This window comes from Sinocyclocheilus grahami, unplaced genomic scaffold (genome assembly GCF_001515645.1).
Source record: "Sinocyclocheilus grahami isolate Dianchi unplaced genomic scaffold, SAMN03320097.WGS_v1.1 scaffold772.1, whole genome shotgun sequence".
In the NCBI taxonomy this organism is placed as follows: domain Eukaryota; kingdom Metazoa; phylum Chordata; class Actinopteri; order Cypriniformes; family Cyprinidae; genus Sinocyclocheilus; species Sinocyclocheilus grahami.
Genome location: NW_015505951.1, coordinates 128,011 through 149,944, shown reverse-complemented (window position 1 = coordinate 149,944; position 21,934 = coordinate 128,011). Strand labels below are relative to the sequence as shown.

At 36.5% G+C, this 21,934-nt stretch overlaps 1 protein-coding gene across 1 annotated transcript in view; it reads right to left on the bottom strand.

Moving 5' to 3' along the window:
* LOC107561438 (unconventional myosin-IXa-like) overlaps window positions 1-21,934 on the bottom strand; it is a 134,982-nt gene that overhangs the window by 37,768 nt on the left and 75,280 nt on the right. Inside the window, exons 5-13 of the mRNA XM_016245880.1 lie at window positions 20,248-20,347; window positions 16,895-16,948; window positions 12,341-12,441; window positions 11,797-11,923; window positions 9,815-9,904; window positions 7,602-7,718; window positions 5,290-5,424; window positions 1,954-2,075; window positions 1,017-1,158 (exon numbers count right to left, since the gene is read on the bottom strand). Of these exons, the coding sequence (XP_016101366.1) occupies window positions 1,017-1,158; window positions 1,954-2,075; window positions 5,290-5,424; window positions 7,602-7,718; window positions 9,815-9,904; window positions 11,797-11,923; window positions 12,341-12,441; window positions 16,895-16,948; window positions 20,248-20,347 (988 nt within the window). The remainder of the gene's footprint in view (window positions 1-1,016; window positions 1,159-1,953; window positions 2,076-5,289; window positions 5,425-7,601; window positions 7,719-9,814; window positions 9,905-11,796; window positions 11,924-12,340; window positions 12,442-16,894; window positions 16,949-20,247; window positions 20,348-21,934) is intronic.

Genomic DNA, 21,934 nt, shown 5'->3' with positions numbered 1-21,934 from the left:
CCATGAGCAACAAACTGAGTTACTCATTATATACTATAAATATACAGTCATGTGACAAATACATCACAGCCTCTTTACATTCAGTGTTGTAGAGGTCACAGCGCAAACAGCTATCAACTATGTACAACCAGTGACAGAATGGTGACTGCATTTTTGGTAGAATGGTAACTAGGATTTTGCCATATAATATATATATATACGGATCAACATCTTTGTTGGTCTGTTGGTCTTTGTTGGTGTTCTCAAACCTGGTTTGTTTGGAGCATTTGTTTCAGAAACTGGCATGTTTTCTCCCTTAGTTCGGTTTGTTGAGGCATATAGGAACACAGCAGTCATGCTCTAATCCACATCAAAAAATCAGTCCAAGATCGTCTTAACCAGGTGGTCTTCGGTCTGATTGAAAACAAACTCTGGAGCGGTTTGCTTTTAGTGAGAAAGAAATCTAACCCAACTGACCAACAAACTAAACTGTATCAAATCAATCAAATCTGATACAAAAAAAAGCATCAGTCTACTTCTGTAAATGAAAATGGTTGAAACCAAAACGCACTTCTTCATCTTAAAATATATAATTTATCAGTTGGAGCAGACATCATTTTCATGTATGATGTTATGAGCAGAATCCCAGAACATAAACAGGTGCACTCTGACCAATGAGAGGACCGTTTTATGTACATGTGACTTGCATTTACACATTTTGTGCAAGCTTTGAAATGCTGCCTTATGAAAGCAAACCGAACTACAGAGAAAATGCGATATTCTAAGAATTTAAGTCCCTGTTTTGGAACAAATCAAATGATCTACAAGTCTGAAAACAATCCTAAAATCTCACTGGTTAATGTTTCTATTAAAATCTCATTTGGTAATATTCCTATTAACCAATCAATCAGATCATACTGTTGTCTGGAAATGTGGTACTACAAGCTACTGAATCAGGGGATATTGTTTTTGTAATTATGATATATAAATCCTAAAACCCAAAGAGAACCCTGTGTGTAGCTGCATAAAGCACTGACCTTCACTCCATATTTGACTTTCCCTGCGTAGTGTTTAATGATGAAGGCCGGCTCCATGACTGCAGGAAACTCAATATAGCTGTTTCCCTCATGCTGCCGCTTGAACTTGTCCAGGAGGGTCTGATTAGTGGCCTGTGGAAAGCTGTAATACAGGAGGAAGAGAGTGCATTAGAAGGGCCATTATACAATATATATTGTATTTCAGTGAAAGCGCTGCTCAGGATTTCACTTTCGGTACGTTTATTTCTTAGTTTTTTTTCTTTATTTTATTATAAAAAAAAATGTCAGCTTAATTTTTTGTTTTAATGGGGCAAAACATTTTATTTAAAAATATGCTATTTCTATTTTTTTATATTCCTTATAAATTATAAAAAAAGCTGCCATTACTGTGCTCTAAGGCAGCCTGCTGTCCAACACAAGTTTGCTGAGGTACCCTAGTGGGCCCGGCCCCTTGGTTGAGAACCAGAGAGTGATCAGTGAGAGTCATCTATGGAGCATGACCGAGTTACTGAAGACCGTATATTATAAACCTGTGCTGTTCCTCTGGCCTTGAGAAGAATGAGAGCTGATGCCAAAACTTCAGCAGAAAAGCAACACAGCCACAGGAAGAGGAAGAATAAGACATTAGAGATTTGAGCTATGAAAAACACTGATGTGGAGATTCAGGTTTCCAGCTATTTTAAGCAGAGGGAACCTTACTCCTTTTTTTTTTTTTGACAGAGAAAACAGTTTTTTTAGATTCCTACTGTAATCAGACATTACATTTATTATTTGTTTTATTTGATTCACAGGTAAAACACTCAAGTACAGTTCATATGTACTGTACATGCAGAGATTCCATGTTGTTCTAACTATCAATACATGATATAGTACTTGTATCAGTTTGGTTTCATACTCTCATTCCTCTATTTGTGTACAGAGAAAAAGGCAGACATACTTGCATTCTTCATCCAGTAGGTGAAGCAGTGCTGTGGGCTTCTTGCTGATGAGGTTAATGCAACCAGTGTTATCGATGTAATCAATGTTGTGCCAAGCAATGCCTTCTGATCTATACTCTTCCTACAAGAAATACAAAACATATTCAACACTAAAAATCAATATTCATGAGGAATTAACAAATTCTGACAATTATAAGGTTCCTTTTTCATCCTTTTATGTTCCAGAATGTTAATCAGTACCTGACTATTTCATAGTAACATGAGATGTGTGCATAACGTACAACTGAACATCTCACTAAACCTGTTATAACTACACGGGTAATTCTTTCATTTTTGGACTGCGGCCAGAACAACAAAACAACAGGCCTGCAAAGTGTTTTCATGTTCCTCTAGAGGAGACTTCCTTTCGCCGGCCTGAGGTTTTGTGGTCTTTGTGGTTTAATAATATGAAAGACATTCTTAACATTTTGTAGCTTTTTTCTCCTCAACTGCTTCCTTGGATCGCTGGGAAAATAAATGAAACAATAAAGGATATAATCCCAGAAGGGTTTCATACAATCAATGGAATCTCTCTCCTATTTGCCCATTAAAAGGCAAAAGTATAAAATCAGCAGAACAAAGCAGATAATCTACACTTATCATTCAACTTCCTGTGTAAGGAAGAGGAAGAAAAGAGGGGATTCGATTTACAAGAAACCTTTTCACTATAGATTTTTCATCATGATAATATGAGATATAATCCTATTGTTCATGGAAACAAAGTTTGATAAAGATTGATGACTTTTTTTTTGTCAATGAGAGATAAAAAAAAAAAGATGTTTTAAGCTTATGAATGTCTGTTCATAATGATAACTATAGCAAAACACAAAACTGTGCTGCCAAAATCTAACACTTTCAATTATGGGTTTGTTCAAAGCCTCAACTCAAAATATGAGTAATAATAACAGTGCTCTTGTACTAATAATGTAACCTTCATCTGAAGTGCTCTGAAACTTCAAGCAACCACATGCACTCTATTTGGCTGATAAGGGAAATGCACTCAAATAGCCTCCAAATCAAATCAAATCCATTTACGCCGTCTCCATAAATGGCACAATGAAAAAAAGCCCATTAATGGACTAATGAAAGCACGTGTGGTGTTGCATCTGGCTCCAGCATGGCTGTATTTATGGGCATCAGATGGCAAGTATGTAGGTGAGACTTTCTGCTTCCCTGCCACGCTTTCATAATCTAACACTAACCTGCTTCTACTAGTAATACTACAACTGTAGCTTTAAATTACGGAACTCAGTTCGGGCAAACAATCTTAACTAATGCAACCAAATTAGTTAAATTGACCTTTTTTTCAGTCAAACATTAACTAATGCTCATAATCTGGGAATCTGTCACATTCCATGTTTTGTGTGGATAACCTGGGTATGGTCTATATTAAACATTCAGTGTTACCACACAACATACTTGGCAATACACTCAGGATGTGAACTCATTCCTGACGAGTTTCCAACTCTTAGAGTAATTAAAGCGTGGAACTTGGCAGACGCAACAAAATTCCTGCACTTTTATCAAGGAACAAACAGAAAAACTGTTGTGGCAATACTCGCTAGACATTCGAATATATCCAATAAAAAATTATATTAATAAGAACATCAAAATTACCCAGAATTCTCAATATGAGTTCAGCATGAACTTAGACTGAGCAAGTCATTACCGTTCCCATTTATCTCAATGGAAGTTGCTTGGCTGGAGCAGGACCTCCCAGCAAGGCACGATTTAAATACATTTTTGAACCAATCACTTGAGCCGTAAATGCCACGTGTCTAATCATGGACTTAAGGGAAAATTACATCATGACAACATTGATTGGCTGATGGCACCAAAAAATAACGCTATCTTTAATCATGGGAAGACCAGCGAGCAGGAAGCTACCTTGAAACTCCTAAAACAGCCAGTGTTGCTAAGTCTGCGTTTTCCCCGCAGAATTGGGCTACTTTAACTCTGTTGCCGCGGGTTAAAGCGACTCCAATAACATGATATTTATCCCCTGGAATGTGAATTCTAGCAGGGGAACCCCGCCAAAAAAACGTGTATTTTACACCCCGGAATGCGATTTTTAACTGGGGACCCCCCCTCGAAACGTGATTGGGCTAGTTTTGAGTAGCGATTAGCCGTGTTTTTCTTGTGAAAACCTGGCAACCCTGAAAACAGGTATATTATGAAGTGAAACAGATAAGCAAATTTGTCTTTGCTCACAGGGATCATTTGTCAACTTAAGCAGAAATAAAGTGCTAAACCCACAAGTGATAGACTATTATTTGCACATCTGCATAAAGCAACACTTCCTATGACAGTGTGATTTGTGTGGATAAATGCACCTTGTGCAAGCAAATCTGTCAAACTGAGTTTATCAAATCTGGACACTGGACTGACTAGAAACTTAAACAAACCCTCTTTGAGCAAACATATACTTTGAGGTGCGTCACAAAGGCACGGCTTTGACAGGCTGTCATTACCGTGATTGGTTGCCTCTTTAGTCATCCTAAGAGAATGGCCTCATTGAGAAAACGCATTATTACAGAGACGCAATTCTTTGTCTGAAGTTGGAGTAAAGCAACCTTTTTTATTGTCTCATTATCAAACGGTTTATTTTGTGTGAAACTGCTACTATTAATGACAGTCTACCTCACATGATCACACAGCCTAAGGCATTCATCAACCCAAACCATTAAAGACTTTTCTAATGGTTACATTTTGTATAATGAATTTATTATTTTTTTTATGTAAGTTTATCACCATAAAACACAGAACAGTTACAAAAAAGACAAATCAGAGAAACTAGATTTCCACATTTACTTAAGAAAAAGTGAGCAGTGTTTGCATGTGTAAAGATTATCACAATGCTAGGATGCAGGTCAATCCCAGGGCATTTTTAGGTGGATGCTTATTGGCCAAAATAAAAATTGGACCATTCTCAAATTTCTATATTCTGGTCCCTAGATATACTAATGCAATTCTCAAGCATGCTCAAGTAATGAAAAACATGTGTGCCTATATTTTTCATTAATCTACATAAGTAGAACGTATTCCCTGGGCTGTATTGATGATAAATTCATGCACTTCAAGGACAGCTGAAAGCACACAAAAATAAAGATCGCAAACCTTTTATTCTGCATTCAGTCAAGCAATCTGTGGGTACTTATTTTATTCTGTGTGCAGTCATAATTGCTGGCAATAAATCTGTTATTAGGCTATAATCTTGAGCTGTGTGTGGGGAGAGAAGCTGATGGTTATCTCTGGGTCCAGCTTTTAAATAAAAAGAGAGAGAAAAAAAACATTACCTGTTCCAGCTTAAAAATGTGCTGGTTGAAATAGTGCTGGAGTCTCTCGTTGGCGAAGTTGATGCAGAATTGTTCAAAGCTGTTGTTCTCGTAGTCTTCAAAGCCAAAGATATCTAGAACCCCGATGGACAGGATCTGAAAAGATGATGAGATGGAAAGAAAAGTAAGAACAGAAAAGTACTCATTTTGAATGAGATTTTAAGCATGTTTTTGCGTCACTGTAGCAGTAACAAACTGTAGGGGGCAATAGTGTTCAGATGTCTGCACTACTAAAATAGTCACGTTACTGTATCAGTCAGGTAACTAGCAATAACCGTGTCCACAGTAGGGATGTAACGGTATGAAAATGTATTATCACGATTATAATGACCAAAATTATCACGGTTATCAGTATTATCATGGTATTGTTCAAATGTGCTGGAGATGTTAAAAAAGTACCGACACATAAATCACTTCAAGTTTTATATTTAAACTTTTTGTTTGCATAATCACTAAAACAATAACATTACCAATGATGTTCGGATTTGAAATGACAACTTGACTGACAACAGTTTAAAAGTATGTTCAAATATCTAATGTAAATGTTCAAATAAAGCTTTGAAAAAGTTTAATAAAAAGGTAAACTTCACATTTCAGCCTTTAAATAAAGAAAAGATATGTCAAAATGATAATTGATTAATAAATTATTATATGTATTTTATCTGCTCCATAAATAATTCTAGACAACTTATATGAATTGTTTAAATGTGTAGAATCCACATAAGCTTGTTTTTCATCAACCGGTCAAAATTTACAGCAGGGCATGCAAATTTGGTCCGTTTTTGGCCAGACAGAAACTGCACACAGGCTGAATGTAAATATAAGTCTCTGTAAATCCACTCTCTGACAGCAGGTGGCACTTATGGAAAAGCTGAATTAGAGCTGCTTCCCGTAACAAAGCAGTATAGCGATTAAGAACACTTCCTTCAGGTATTACATGGAGCGATGATGAAAACAAAATGCCACTGAAGACAGTCAGAACCTTTAGAGGTACAATCATATAATTCATTCATTCATATATTCATTTGTATAATTCCCTTAGCACTCTTTTAAAACCTCCCAGCTTTTCCGCCCTGTTTTCACTCAAAACAAAACTACTTTGCGTGCTGTGCACACGTGAGACTGTTACTTAAAACTGTGCTTTATGCTGGACAGTATGTATTTATCACAAGTTGTTCAAATCGCGGTAATCTAATACGGTTTTAATGATAATTAAAAGATGAAACGGTAATACTAACCATGGGGAAATTTATCATGATTTATCATCAAACCAGTAATCTTTACATCCCTAGTCTACAGGTTAGTTAATATTAGCGTATCAGACTGCAATTGTATGTAATTTAATTTGCAGCCTTTGCAATTTATTTATATATATATATATATATATATATTTTTACGCGGTTGCATCGCACCGCGTAAAAAGACAGTATAAGTCATTATAATCCATAATTATGTCCCCACTGGATGCAACAAATGCCTCATTTATAATGGGTTTGAATGTTTTTGTGTCGTTGCTCCAGCCGGACAGGGCATCACAATATGGTAGGGGCGTAACATTTCCGTCACACGCTTGAGGTATTCGGCCAATCACAATGCACTGGATAGCTGGCCAATCACAGCACACCTAGCTTTTTCAGACCGATGAGCTTTGTAAAAATCAACACGTTTCAGAAAGGTGGGGCATAGAGGAGAAACAATAATGTACAGTATGTGGAAAATAATGTGTTTTTTGAACCTTAAACCGCATAAACACATTTCATTACACCAAATACACAAAATAATGTTCTTTTTAGCAACATCATATGACCCCTTTAAAAGGTGAAGCAGGTTAACATGAGCTGAAAAATATTACAATTGGTTGAAACTGAACTTCAGTTGTTCCCCTAAATGTTTAACTAAATTTTTCTAATCAATTTAATCAAGTAAGCTTGTGTAGCCTGATCTGTCTGTGTTCATTCACTTGCTTAGACTTTATCTCAGGCTTTACTCGAACAAAATGTTCGGCAGAAATCTTCAAATGAATTTTACATAACAGCAGGGGCCCAATCAGTGTGGCTGAATATATCCCATTACATAATGTCTCCATCCATAATTTAGAGTTTAAAGCAGTGAGAGCCACAGAAAAACAGGGTGCGTCTCTGTCAGATAAACTCATATTCCTGCTGTGTAATGTAATTGCTGTCAGGTGACTCACTAGGGCTCCACTGTCATCTATGAAGCTAACGCCCCTGCTAACATCCAGCACTTATTCTTTGGTACAGAAATTATTTTACCTTGGCTGATTCTTCCAAGTCTCTTTGGTTGAGCAGGGCGTGATTGATCCGGAACACAATCCAGTCAAAAAGGGCACTGTAGAGAGACTTAGCCATAGAATCCCTTACCGTCCCAGCCTGCAAAAGAGTGAAAAAAACATCAATTTGATATAATTATCATGACGGGAGACCTTTTTAACTAACATAGATGTGAAAATGTGATGATGCAATGCAAAAATGTTCACTGAGACCAAACAAATATTTGGCAATACTTCATTCCAATACTACTTAAGCACTTCAATGAAATATTTGAGCTGGCTAAAAGGTGGGACTACTATTCTAGGCAGATAAACCTCTGCTTAGTCATTATTTGTTTATGGTAACATGTCTATGGGCTGTCTTAGCAATGAGTAATAACGTTTGTTCAGATTTCGGTTTTGCTTAGCGTATCATCACATCCTGTCTTGGGCATGACATGCTGTAATGCAAAGACATATTAGTTAACCATCGTAAAACTCAGTTCGGCAGAGTTGAGTACGCTATTGTAGGTATAGCCTTGATCTTGACTTCAGCTGAACCAGAAAGAAAATATTTTTTCAAGGGCCAACCACAGTGATTAGATGTGTTGATTTAGAGGACTATCAGATGAACTGGAAGAGGAATCTGAGCTGGTTTTCATTAAGGACTGTGGCAGCCTCTCTAATACACATTCGCAAACAATCAGAGATATGACAGTGTGCCATATGTGATCCTTCTACATGAAAGCCTTGTGTGTTCTGGGTCCACGTCACACAGAAAATCCCTGGGAGACTTGTTTTGCTTTCAAATCAGCACTACTCAAAATGCAACCAACATTCATGACCAATAAGGGTTATCTGCCCTCAGTTGCTGCTGTCAAACATCTGCTCCTGTCTCACTACTGTGGTCATCAGTTTTTAGAGTAGGAGATGTTGTGATACAGTAGGAGTCTTTTGTGATTTGGGCCTCAGTGACTATATAGACAATAAATCCATATTTTGGGGAAGCAAGGTCTATTCTGTGAGGCACCAGCAGACTAAATCGGACTCTTTTTATTTGGAGATGTGTATGATAATAGTGGCTTTAACCAAGTGAGAGCAGACAAAAAAATAAAAGAAAAATAAAAGTCCTTTGAGAGTGAACAATTGATGAATGCTATTAGAATGTAGTTAAAATGCACCCCAAAATGTCCTTCGCATTTGTCTTATATTTATATCATATGATATAACGTTAAACAATATCACATGCATGCTGGTTTTTTTTCATGCTGTGTCTCAATATTCTAACTGAATTTCCTGATTAAATGCAGGAAACTGGCATAAAAGATGATGCATACATCTTACACGGTTTGAAAAATACCCGTATATGTTATAAATGCCACTGAGAATCGACAATATTCACAATGTTGGTTAATTTGATATCGCCAGTAAAGTCATCACGCATATCTCTTGAACATACAATATATCAGCCAGCTCTAGTTGGAAAGGGAGAAAACTTTTATGTGTGGTTATATGAATGACTTGACTCTATATCTGCAAGGATTTTAGGGTGTAAATCTGTAAGTGTATGAAGTTCAAGGAATTGATCAAGTCTACACAAATGGTGACTGTGATTTTAATAAAAGAGTTTGCCAGTCCATTATTTAAAGATGACAGGAGAACAGAGTTCTAATGCTGGATAAAAGCTCTGAAAACCCCATAGCTGGTTCTAATTATGATGATGAAGCATGAAAAAGTCCTTGAGAAACACATTACTTCACTGTGAGCTTCATTTGAGTGAAGGGATAAATTAAGAAAATTAGCAATGTAAAAAATTAAAACTGAAGTAACTCTTTAGGAAGCCCCCAAGAACAGACCGCAAAAAGCTTTATATTTAGACATTGACTGTGTCTACTTGAACATCATTCCATCTGGTTTATTCTGAAAAAGACATTAACATTCACCACAGCTGGGCTACTATTTATTATACCGCATTTAGTCATTTTAAATGATTGATTCTCATGTGTGTCCTTAACAATAACACGCAACATGAATTGCTAAATGTAGGTCATGATGCCTCTAGTAAATGTTGTCATACATAAGTAAAAAAAGTCTCCTTCTAGCTCAAAAAACTGTTCAGCCTGACTGGCTTTTAACAACCTTTTGTCTAACATTATCCAAAATGATGTAGGTTAATGCATTTAAATGACAAAATTAAAAGACCATTTTTTTTCTTACCTCAGCCAGTTTGTATGGGACTATTAGCTTCTCGCCCACTGTCACCGTTTTCCGTGTTGTCAGGGCCTCTATAAGCATTTCCTCCTTGACCTATCATGATACAAGACAGGTTTCTAATTTTTAACATACAAAGGCACAATCAGACAGCTACTAGGACTTGTACAGTCTGCATTCATTCATACTATATCGAAAAATCTCTAGCTTCTTCCGCAGTGAAACGTATGGATCACGCTACAGCTTTAATTCAAGATGTGTTTAGTTACATAGATGGACATGGAGAAAAACATTACTTGCACCAAGCGGCACTAATGGCCATGAGAAAGATTTATTTTCAGCTGTTGACTTTGGGGCCTGCAATGTTGAATTGTCCTTTAAACATCCGGTAGCACTCAGAAAATTGGAGAGAGAGAGAGACTGCAATGCAACACAATGAAGTCGTATTCATCCACTTCTATATTCTAACAATAATGTAGTATAATAATATAGCAAATAAAAACAATACAGCTATAATGATATTAGCAAATAAACTACAGTATATTGCCTTAGCAGTATATCAACACAACTGTTTCAAATCAAAGTCTGCACACATGGTGCCAGAGACAATGTGGACAATCAAGAGACCTCAACACAGGCCAACACTTGTTCATTAACACATTAAAGGACCGAAATGAACCCAGCAGTGAACTGTGAAAAAATATGTGTCTGGTCTATGCACACTGGCAAAGATGTCTACATCTAATGTACTAATTATATAAACTCTTTGGGCCTGATGTTGAGTCATTCAACTCTATAATTGTGAACAGATTTGTAAAGCTCTGGACTGGCCTCATCTGCATATATTACGGTGTTTTCAAGGTTCAAGCAGGCCTACACACACACGCACGTACTTCCTTTGCTGTCTGAGGGCAAATGTAAAAACACTTGAGTTTGCATTCTCTCTTTTCTTCAGAGAGATTCATGAAGGTGTGTGTCTACAGATAAAGGCCAGGTTTGCTTTGATCACGCTATTAGGCCACAAGAGGTCCTGGTATAGAGAGGTATGTACATACATTATGTATGTGTTGAGTTCAAAGGGTCTGGGCAATCACATCCTATTTCCTGTAGGCCCATAGTACAGGGCTCCATGGCCTTCATTCAGGAACTCAATCTACTTCCTTGAGTAGGCCAGTTTGCTGACCAAATCCTGTGCAAAAGTAACCGAGCCTTCCTCTTCCAAATATCTTGAAATGTGTGTATGGTGAATGTGGCAGAGTCTGAACATATAGAGCTTGAAACGCTATATTCTAAATCTTCATTATTCAATAAAGATTGCATGTCCAGCAGTATGTCCGAATTAATAGTATTCATAAAACAGGAGGTGAAAAACACCCAGATGACCTACTACTTCAGCCTAGATTCCAAAGTGTGCATTTGATGGACACTTTACTATACTATGGGGCCAGGGGAGAGGAGCTGTGAATAGCTGTAAAGCGGCACAACTGATGTCACATGACAAAACGGCGGATTTGAGCCCATCCAGATGATTTCATTGATCCTACACACATTTACACAAGATAGAAGTACTTTTTAATGGTTGCAGAGCAAGTTCTTCATCAAATGTAGTTCATTAATAAATGCAGTTAATTTATAAATCAGTTCTCGAGTTTAACAAACTTACTGGTAGCGGTGGTTCTTGCGTAAAAAGCTCATTGGACGTAAACATGATCAGTGAATAATCAGTTATTTTTATGGGGAACATCAAACAAAAAGTTGTATGGACTACTTTCATGCTACTTCGGTGTCCTAATTGAAGCTTGAATGCTCCTTACACTATTACACTGAAAAGAGTGACCAGTACTGTTAATTCTTCAAAAGTCCTTTTGCATTTAACAAAAAGGACATGCCCGTTCAGAATAACATGACCTCAAGGAAATCATGTCAGTTCAAATGACAATGCTTACAGTAGAGTTAACAATGTGTTTTGAGATTCAATGATCCTGTACCTCAAGCAGCTCTGATACCACAGGCAGAACTTCAGGATTGCAGATGTCAATGGAGTCATCACGGTATATCTTCTTCTTGTATCGGATGTTCCCTAAATGAAGGATAGCTGACAGCAGAGAGAAAATCCTGCAAGGGAAAAGAAAATTGTTCATGTTTCTTACACAAACAGAAGGCCTTTATTAACCGTGTGGAGAACTTTTAATGATGGATGGAAGCACTTTATTTTGTTTCAAAATCTTAAACCTTATTCACTGCCATTATTAAAGTTTGGATAAGCCAGGACATTTTGTAACATAACTCCGATTGTATTCGTCTGAAAGAAGAAAGTCATATACACCTAGGATGGCTTGTAATTTTTATTTTTGGGTGTACTATTCCTTTAACTTATTGGTAAATAAAAAAATAAATACAAATCATCTTTTTATATAATCCATACAGGTTGGAATAGAGAACTTTTTCCTTTTTTTTTTTTTGAGTCATAAAAATTGCATGCAATGTTTTTGTGTATGTGCATGAGGGGGCCAGTGTTTTGGACAAACTCACTGTTTCCGCGTGGCGGGAAGGAAGCCCACCATCTCCATAGCCAGCTGCAAGCGCTCAAAGTCATGTTTAAGATCCTCCCCTTCAACTGTGAAGCAATCCTGCTGATTTCAACGAGAAAAGAAAGGTTACACGCACTTCAAACAATTAAACACCAGTTCACACCACAGTCACAGTCTGAGGTTTCCTCATGGTGGTTTGCTATGCAATCGTATAATTGAATCACCTCTAGTATCTCTTCAAAATACTTATAAACATGATGATGTTCCATTAATGTATCCAAAATGCTACAGCACATTAACACATAATAAGCTAATAGTATGTTGCGTTTCAGCTGCTTGTATGCATTCAAACACAAATGTGTACAGTAGAGCGGCCTTTTTGGTTTTTGGGGGGGCTTACGTGCTGCCAACGCTCCAGAGAGAAACTGTCAGGGTTTGGTTGATTGACTCGGAGCACCATGTCATTATGAAGTTTGGTCAAAAAAAAACAAGAGCCGACATTTTTTTGGTTGAAAATTAGGGCCCTGGTGAATGTTAGCATATGCATGTTCTGCCCATGCAGTGGAAAATTCAGAGTGATTTGCCTTTTACACACATGTTGGAAATCTGGCACACCAGCAAAGGCAATACGAAAAGTAGCAATTTATGACTTGATCCATTCCATCAAATGGAACAAGAAAAGCATTTTCAGTGAAGCGGTGTATGTGCACCATCCCACAAAGTAAATTTGGAAGAATCAATTTATACTTTCAGAAATCGCAGCATGAAAGAAATTTCCCATCTGCAAGATCTGTAGTTCTCAATGTAGTGTTAAAAACATACACAATATGTTGTGACCGTAACTATACTGGCCAAGATAATGCAAACGCCTCATTAAGCCAAATCTGGAAGCAGTTAATAACAGGACATATTTTAGCCAATATTGTCTTTGATGTCTGCTTTCTTAATTTCGCTTGTAAAATTCTGTATTGGTGCTTGAATGCATGGAAAAAGACATTGGTCTGATTAGGCCCATACTGATAATGACGGCTTTTTTTGGTTTATTTATTTTATTTACCCAAAAGTACTACAATATGATTCAATTTACAAATTATTTTTAGTCTAAACTGGCACTTTATTTTTATTTTTATGTTAGCCATCATTTATATTGCTAGCTGTTATTACAAGGGCTGTCAGCACTTCTAAGTGCTCTTTCACTATAGTCGTGCAAAGTGTTGAGAAGGAGATGTATATTGTATAAAAAAGTATATTGTAAATTGTATATTGTATTTTTTTTTTAAAGTTACTGCTCCGAGTAGGCCCATGTTAATAACGATGGCTATTTTTACCCATTTTTTTGTTGTTTTGTGTTTTGTTTTGTGTGCTTTTTGTCTAGTTTTTTTGTGTTTTTTGTGTTTAGTTTTTTTGTGTTGTGTTGTGTTGTGTTGTGTTTTTTGTTTTGTTTTGTTCAAGAGCACTAAAATGATAAAATTCTAAAATAAAATTTTATTTACCAAGTATTTTTATCTTGTAAAACTATAGATTGGCGACTTAGGGCCCTATTTTAACAATCTAAGCGCATGGTTTGAAGCACATGGTGCAGGTGCACTTAGGGCGTGTCCGAATCCACTTGGGAGGGTGCTACGAAAACAATGGAAAAAAAACGGTCAGCGCCCCAGGCACATGGTCCAAAAGGGTTGTACCTATTCTCTTATTGAGTCATGGGTGTCTTTTGGGCATAACGTGCAATAAACACATCAGAGTCTCATCTCCAATTCCCTTTATAAATCCAGTTGCGCTTGCACCATGGCGCCCTCTAAATAAAAAATATATAAAATACTGCGCCAATGACTTTAGACCAGGTTTTAGTTGGTCAATGGCGCAATCTTTTTCAGTTGCCTCAAAATAGCAACATGCCAACAATGCACCTGAACACACCTCGTTTTCAGACCAGCACGCCCATGGGCGAACAGATTGGCGCAAGTAAATTTGTTATTTGCTACAACGGTCGTGCTGGACGTGAAAATGATAACTGCATCGGGCTGAAACTAACAAAAAACATTTGCGCCACGCCTGGCATCGCAATGTGCCAGGTGTACTGTATGATAGGGCCCTTAGTGTAAATGCTGTTTTTTTTTTTTTAAATACTGATCTATACAGTATTGATTTACAATATCGGCAATCATTTTTATATCGCTGCATCTCTAGTTAATAATTTCAAGGGCTGTCAGCACTTCTAACTGCTCTTTCACTATAGTGGTGCAAAATGTTGTGAAGGAGATGTGGAAGCAAGACTTATGCCATCCACAGAGGTCGGCTCCAGCTGGCAGAGCAACTGCTTCCTACTCACAACAACACAGTCAAATTTACACACACGTCCTCCCCTTAATGAGACAGTGTCTCCTTCATCGCCTCGCTTCATTACTGATGCCAAAATTATAGCATACCAGAGCAGTGGAAAGGCAAACACTGCTGAAACTCTAAGCTTTATGGTTTGAACCCAGTCCTGCTGATTTGTTTTTTTCTCATTCACATTTTCAGGGTAGGAAATGTAAAAAAAAAAAAAAAAAAAAAACCTTAAACATTGTAAAACTTCTCAACCAAAACAGACCTGAGCAAACAGACAGACATATTATGCTTTGGGTTTGAAGCAAAATGACATGGATACAATGCAATGGTTCTGTACAGAAGCTTCATGTTTCTTGTGCACTTTAACGCATTATGAACACTTACCTTCTGATTGCTGTTTATTTAAACAATCATTCATGATAACGTACACTGTGAATTAAAACACAGCACAGGAAGTCCAAAACCGGGCATAAACAGCAGGGGTCTCAAACTCAAATTACATGGAATACACACACACACACACACACACACACACACATATATATATATATATATAAAAGTTTAAGTGTCTGCAAGTGTTTTTAGAATCATGAATTTGAACTATATACTATACTAGGCCTGTCATTCAATTAAAATGAAAATTTTTGGTCTAATTAATAACATTGTATGCCAATTGATGAATTTAGATTATAACAATCAACTGCATATCAAAATTATTGGAGAAAAGCTCTAAAATGAAGATAATTTAAAGATTAATTATCATGGCAGACGAGTAAAGCACTGAGTAGTCATGACAAAAAGTGTTTTCAGAATTATTAATATATTGTTTATGCTTTCCAGGTTTAGTGGCCTCATGATTTCAAGGGCTAAAACACATAGCGATCAATTCATATGATATTTCTCATTAAAACTATTGTTTCTTTCAGAAAAGCAGTTGTGCAGCACCTCAAAAAGACTTCAGCAGAGTAAATGTTTATTATAACGAGCAATCTATTGTTGTTGGACATTTAGGGGCCATATCCAGGGGCCGAAAGTTTGAGACCCCTGACAGAGAACATGCAGACACTGAACCAACAATCAGGAAATACAACAACCATATCAGAAACAACAATCATGCCAACATACCCATGTTGATTTGGTCATTGGTTTGTGTGAGTTGTTTTCATGAAGAGTGTTAAAGTTGATCTCAGACCTCTTGAAATCAAGCTTAATCTAAAGTACGTGGCTTTGCTCGATTCCAAGTGCATGAAAAAAATGTTTACAGCACTAAACAATCAGATCTCCATCAGTAGTCTAGTCACGCCATCAAACAGGGAGCAGGAAATTCACTATTAAAATGCTAGGCGTTATTCCGATTTTTTAATAAATTACTATAGACAAAGGTTTTATTTCATCCTTCAAGTTTGCCAAAACAAAAGGAAAATCCACATTAATCCACTTGACTGTTTAATGGAAGTTTATGGGGCTTATATATTATTTGTTATATTTTTGTTAGAGCACTGATATACAATCGTCACTATAAACATATTTTATATTTGATTTGTAAAGCTGTCTAAACTCCCCATTCGAGGTGACCTTGACCAATATTTATTCTGTGAAAATAATTTGAAAGCAACATGCTTTTTAATGTATTATTTACTTATAATTATTATTAGCATTAATACGTAACTAATTTGATTTAACATTAAATGTTTTTCAAATGAAATTTACTGGTATTTGTACTACGTGACTACAAAATTGTTGGTATCGTGACAACAGTATTATTTAGTAATATTTAACCCATTCATTCTCAGCTAGTGAAGTCTGGGATAAGTTCTCCATGTCCTTAGAGTCTAAGATCTCAAGTTTACATTTGTAGCACCCTCCCAATGCAAATAAAGCTTGTTTGTACTGTTGCTTATCAGTCTTATCCAATCAACTGTTGTGTTTACTTGCCAACAGAGATCTGACCGAGATGCCCAGAGTTCAATCTATTTATAGAAGCAGAAGAATTGCATGACGGCAGATCAGGGAACACCTCTAAAACACAATGACCAAACAATATGCACAGCCTAAGAGAAAGCCAGTGAGATGCAGTGAGCACACTAATTACATCCCGAGCCACACACACATACACACAGAGGATGGGAGTGGTGTATTGTGCGAAGGAAAAGCTATATATGGAAAGTGATTTGTGGAGCCAGTGACTCTTCGCTGTACAGCAACGACACATTATTTCAATACTGACCGGTTCGTTCTCATAGTAATTTTCCCAGTGCAGCCTGTGAGGTTTCTTTGTCATCTGGAAGTAAGGTAGATGGGTTTAGAGCAACATTCCACACAATGCCTGTTAAACACATGCAGTTTTTAAATGGGAGAACAAAAGCATTATAGAATATAGCCACATACTCTGGGTTAGAAACAGAAAGGCTATGCTCGGAATGGGATGCTGCCACACTACTCATACTATTTTCTTTAGTACGTACAGTATAATGTGCACAAAATTACACATGGAATACTCCGATGACCCACTACATTTGCTAAAAGGTGCAGTAGGAGTTATCCCATAACGCAATTGACTTAATCTCCAATTTACAGTTTGATCATTCAATTTTAACTGCAATTTCAATGTCTTTCTTAACTTATTATGTGACTGGACTGGACATTTCTGGACACTGGACTGGTTTTTCAGTGCAGCATACCATGGTTTGAAACATTGCTGCACCCAACAAACTGTTTCAGTTTGGGGAATCAAAATACATTCAGCAAATTCAAATAAATAGCCTACTACTAATAGGCTATTTAGTAGTATGCTAGCATTCCATTCCGACAAAGCAAAAACACAAAATTACATCTATAACAAATAGATTATGACAAAAGACAGCACACACTGAGATGACAGATCTTGAAATGGGTTATATGTTCATTTTTATATCCAGGAGAAATGAATGTTTACCTTTATAAGGATTTATAAAATTCTTTAATTTTTAAAGAATCTGGTAAAACTTTACAATGAGGCTGTATACAGTATGTTGACATTTATATTCCAATAGCTAACAAGAAAAACAATGATTATTAATCATGGTTAATTTGATATGTATTCTATATAATTAATAAATGAAATACTGTAAAACTTGTTGATTGCTTGTTGCATCTAATGCATTAATAACAAATTGAACCTTACTGTGAAACGTTAACGAAAACATTTATATAACATTTAGTATTTGCTCTTGCCTAAACAAGTTCTCAAAACGGTTTGACTGTTAGCAAAGCAAAACAACTACAACCACAGCCAAAACTGGGCATATACTGTATTTCTCTGAATGTTTTTTTTTTTAAATGTGAATTCTCCACATTTTTGAGGCTTTAAGACATTAGAGACGGAAGTTAAGAAAGAGCAACTATAATGCTACTTGAAAAAATGACAAGAATTCACACCTCTAAAGTTTCTTCCTTATTAAGTTTCTCAGCTCACTGGAGCCTTCGACTTTTGTATGTAATCCTAACTTGATATTTCTGTTTTTCCAGCTGAATATGTAACTGCACAGAGGAGTTTGTGTGTGCAGCCAGCGCCAGATGGACACATGAGATCAAGGACAAAAAGAGGGATTCTTGACAGGAGACAACAGAGATCCTCTGTATGAGAAACCCCAAGACCTCTGCTAGTGACTGTCAAACGCTGGTCAAAATTACTGAGTAGGAATGGGTCATGATGACTGTCTAGTCAACCAAAAACCCACTAGTGGTTTTGATATTTTTAGTGTGTGATGTGAAAGCTAGCCAATCAGACTGCAGATTTGAGCTGTTTGTTCGCAATGGAAGACACACAAACACAGACATATTAGACAAAAACTGTTATTAACACATGCAGTGTTAATATTCCTGAGCATTTAACATTTCGTAAGACATAAATAGTTACACACAAACAAAAGACTGGACGGCTGCATGCAACAGCTTTTCACACAGAAACAAAAGCATGAGGCAGGTGTGTGTTATGGAAATGAGGGGCATGTTAGGAGGGCTGCTTTCTGTGGGGGGATTAGGTTTTAAAGCGTCTCTGTGTGCGAGACCACTGGGCCAGCTGAAAGGAATGAACTGTGGAATCTGTTTCCTCCATTTTCCCCTCCTTCCTGTTTGCCCAGTGAGAGTGAATCCGTCAATGGGTCTGTTACGGCCTCAGAGAGCAGCTGCCTGACACGCACTCATGACAAAAACTGACTCCACAAGGGCACACGACAAAAAAAAAAAAAAAAACTGCTGCCATCCAATTTTGTCAACAAAGCTTTGTTGATTTTTAAGAGCGGAGGCAGCGCGCCATGGTCCTGACATACAGGTACTTATGATGAAAAAAAATTAAACATTGATATCTTCTCACTACACATAACATAACAACATCCAGCTCTACTAAATATGAGGTTAAAAATATATCGTAGTAGGCAGCAGTACTGCACCTTAACAATGGTTGACACCAGTCATAAAACAGAAAAAAACACGACAATGCAGTGTGTAGTTATTACTGTCACACAAAATCATGTCAGAGGACATTACATACTAAAGTGGGACACTCTAGCTCCAGCACCTGAAAAAAGTTAGGTCACTGATTTTGTGAAAAAATGATGGAGCAAAAGACATCAGTATGCAGGAAGTGCTGATCAACAGTTATTTTGTATGCTTTTTGTACAACTCCCTCTCAGCCTCCCTACACTCACATTTTCACATTTTGATTCATTAACCAAAAAATTAAAAAATAAATAAATAAATAAGATGAATCTGACTGATAGCATTTTTTTATTTATTAAAATATATATATAAAAATAAACAAAATCTATAAATTATTCCTAAAATCATAATTTACTCACACTAAAGAAGCAATACAATAGTTATAGCAGAATGTCCAAGCTGTTATTGACTAATTCTATTTATTGAATTTAACTGAATATTGAATAATTATATTATAGTGCCTTTTTAAAGATATAGACCCCAGGTTACCACATTCTTTAATTGTATGGAAAAGAGCAGAATGAACATTCTCCGAAATCTCTCTTTTTGTGTTCCATGGAGGGAAATACAAAAAAAAAACATCCCAGGATATTCAGTCATATGTGGACAGCTCCATGTGTAAACAGTGGATCTCTCATAAGAAAGAATGTTGATAAGAATAAGAATGTTGAGAAACGCATGTTTTCTTTGTATATATTACTTTCATGTAAACACATGTGTCTTGATGCACCCAATGGACAACAAAATAACTGTCTACTATTTCAGCTAGTTCAGACTAGACTTAAAAAGAAAACATTCAAGCAATTAAAACATTTGGAAATGCCCACAAAACTTCACGGAACATCTTCCGTAAGCCTGACATCAACATGCAGTGACACACTGACATAGTAAGTGATGTAAGTGGACATGAAATCAGAGACCCTCCCCTCAATGAAATTCGATCTCAAGTGGTCACAGGAGACGCATGTTAATGCCAGATGTGAATGGCAATGTGTCTCGGCTGACCACTTGTTATCGGATCATCTGAGACGAATGTTAATACCAGTAGTAAATAGGGTCACTGATGGTGAGTATGGTGCATGCAGCAGTATCAGGCCGTACCTGATTGAGATAATGGTATTCTTCAGGCTTTTTGAGGTGGAACAATGTCCTCTCCTCTTCACTCGCCCCTGCCAGCAGGTAGTAGAACACATGGTAATTCCTGGAAGAACAAACCAATGTACAATCAGGTGCAGTATGAACATATGTGCCTATAAATACATAAAGGGTTACAGTTTGGTCCAGATGGGAGCAGCTTGGATTATGTACAACTGACTACCACCTTAAAAAGTTCCTTAACCAGTCACAACAGGTTTACAGGTTTATTTTTTACTTGAATTTAATTAATTTTAATACAGAAATTTAAAACATGTTCATCAAAGAAGTAGTGCATTCAAGTCATTGTATGCACTCAGGAAAAAAAGGAACAAAAGCTGTCACTGTGACAGTAACTTTTCAAAAGGTGCACTTTTTAACTTTTTAGATACTAATATGTACACTTTAGATACTAATATGCAGTGTTGGGGAAAGTTACTTTTAAAAGTAATGCATTACAATATTGCGTTACTCCCTAAAAAGTAACTAATTACGTTACTTTTTATGGAAAGTAATGTATTGTTACTTTTGAGTTTTTTTTTTTTAGGCAGTGCTTGCTTGTTTGTTTTTAATATAAAAAAAACTTATTTTACAAATGTAAAAGCCCTTTTCACAACAAAAGTGAAATGAATAAGCCTCAGTAGAGGGCGCAGCTCAAACATATTGCATGAAGAATATGACGCAGGAGAAGAATATTCAACTATTCAGCAATAACAAAAATGAAACAAATGTGTCATTTTTGCTTAGTACGGTTGAATTGGATCATCGAAGGTCAGAAGCAAAGACATTGGTTAATAAAATGTGATTAAATACATAAATTATATTTATCTTATTTAACATTTTATTATTGCAGGTTTGTATAATATTCTTGAGTTTGACTGTTTTTATTCATTTTGAGGAATGCTGAATCTGTTTTTGTGCAGGTGAGATGAATAAATGCATGTTCACATTTAGTCTAGAACTACAGTAAGCATCATGTTCACACAGCACAAACAACGCCTCTGCACTTACTCCAACATGACAGCTGTCAGTCAATACACGGGTAACAAAGTGGCGTTACTTATTTGAAAAAAGTAACCCAGATATTTCCATCTAAATTAAAAAGTAATGCGTTACTTCACTAGTTAAAGTAATCTGATTATGTTACTCGCGTTACTTGTAAAGCATTACCCCCAAAACTGCTAATATGTACGTTTAAGATACCAATATGGAATTTTTAGGTACAAATGTGTACCTTCTGAACAGCCCCAGTGATAGCTTTTGCACCTTTTTTTCTGAGACTGTTTGAATGGTAGTTTTATGGTAGTGTTAGTGTATTTTAGTGTGTATATATATATATATATATATATATATGTTATATGTTAACAATATACAGTATATATTGAATATACAGTATCATTGAACCAGCTGGTAAGGACAAAAACTGAGAATGACAAAGAGATAGCTTTAAGGTTTGTGAAGGTGAGGAAATTTTCCCACCGGTTAATCGACGCGTGACAACACCGGTATCACCGTGGGGGCGTTCCCTCTTTTCCTCACTTTCCTTCGTTTTTAAATAGCTTGAAAGCGCCGTGCGCATTTTACTTTCACTTTTTTGAATTAGCGGCAGTTCGGCGTCAATTGCTTGAATGCAACAACAAAATACAACGTCAAA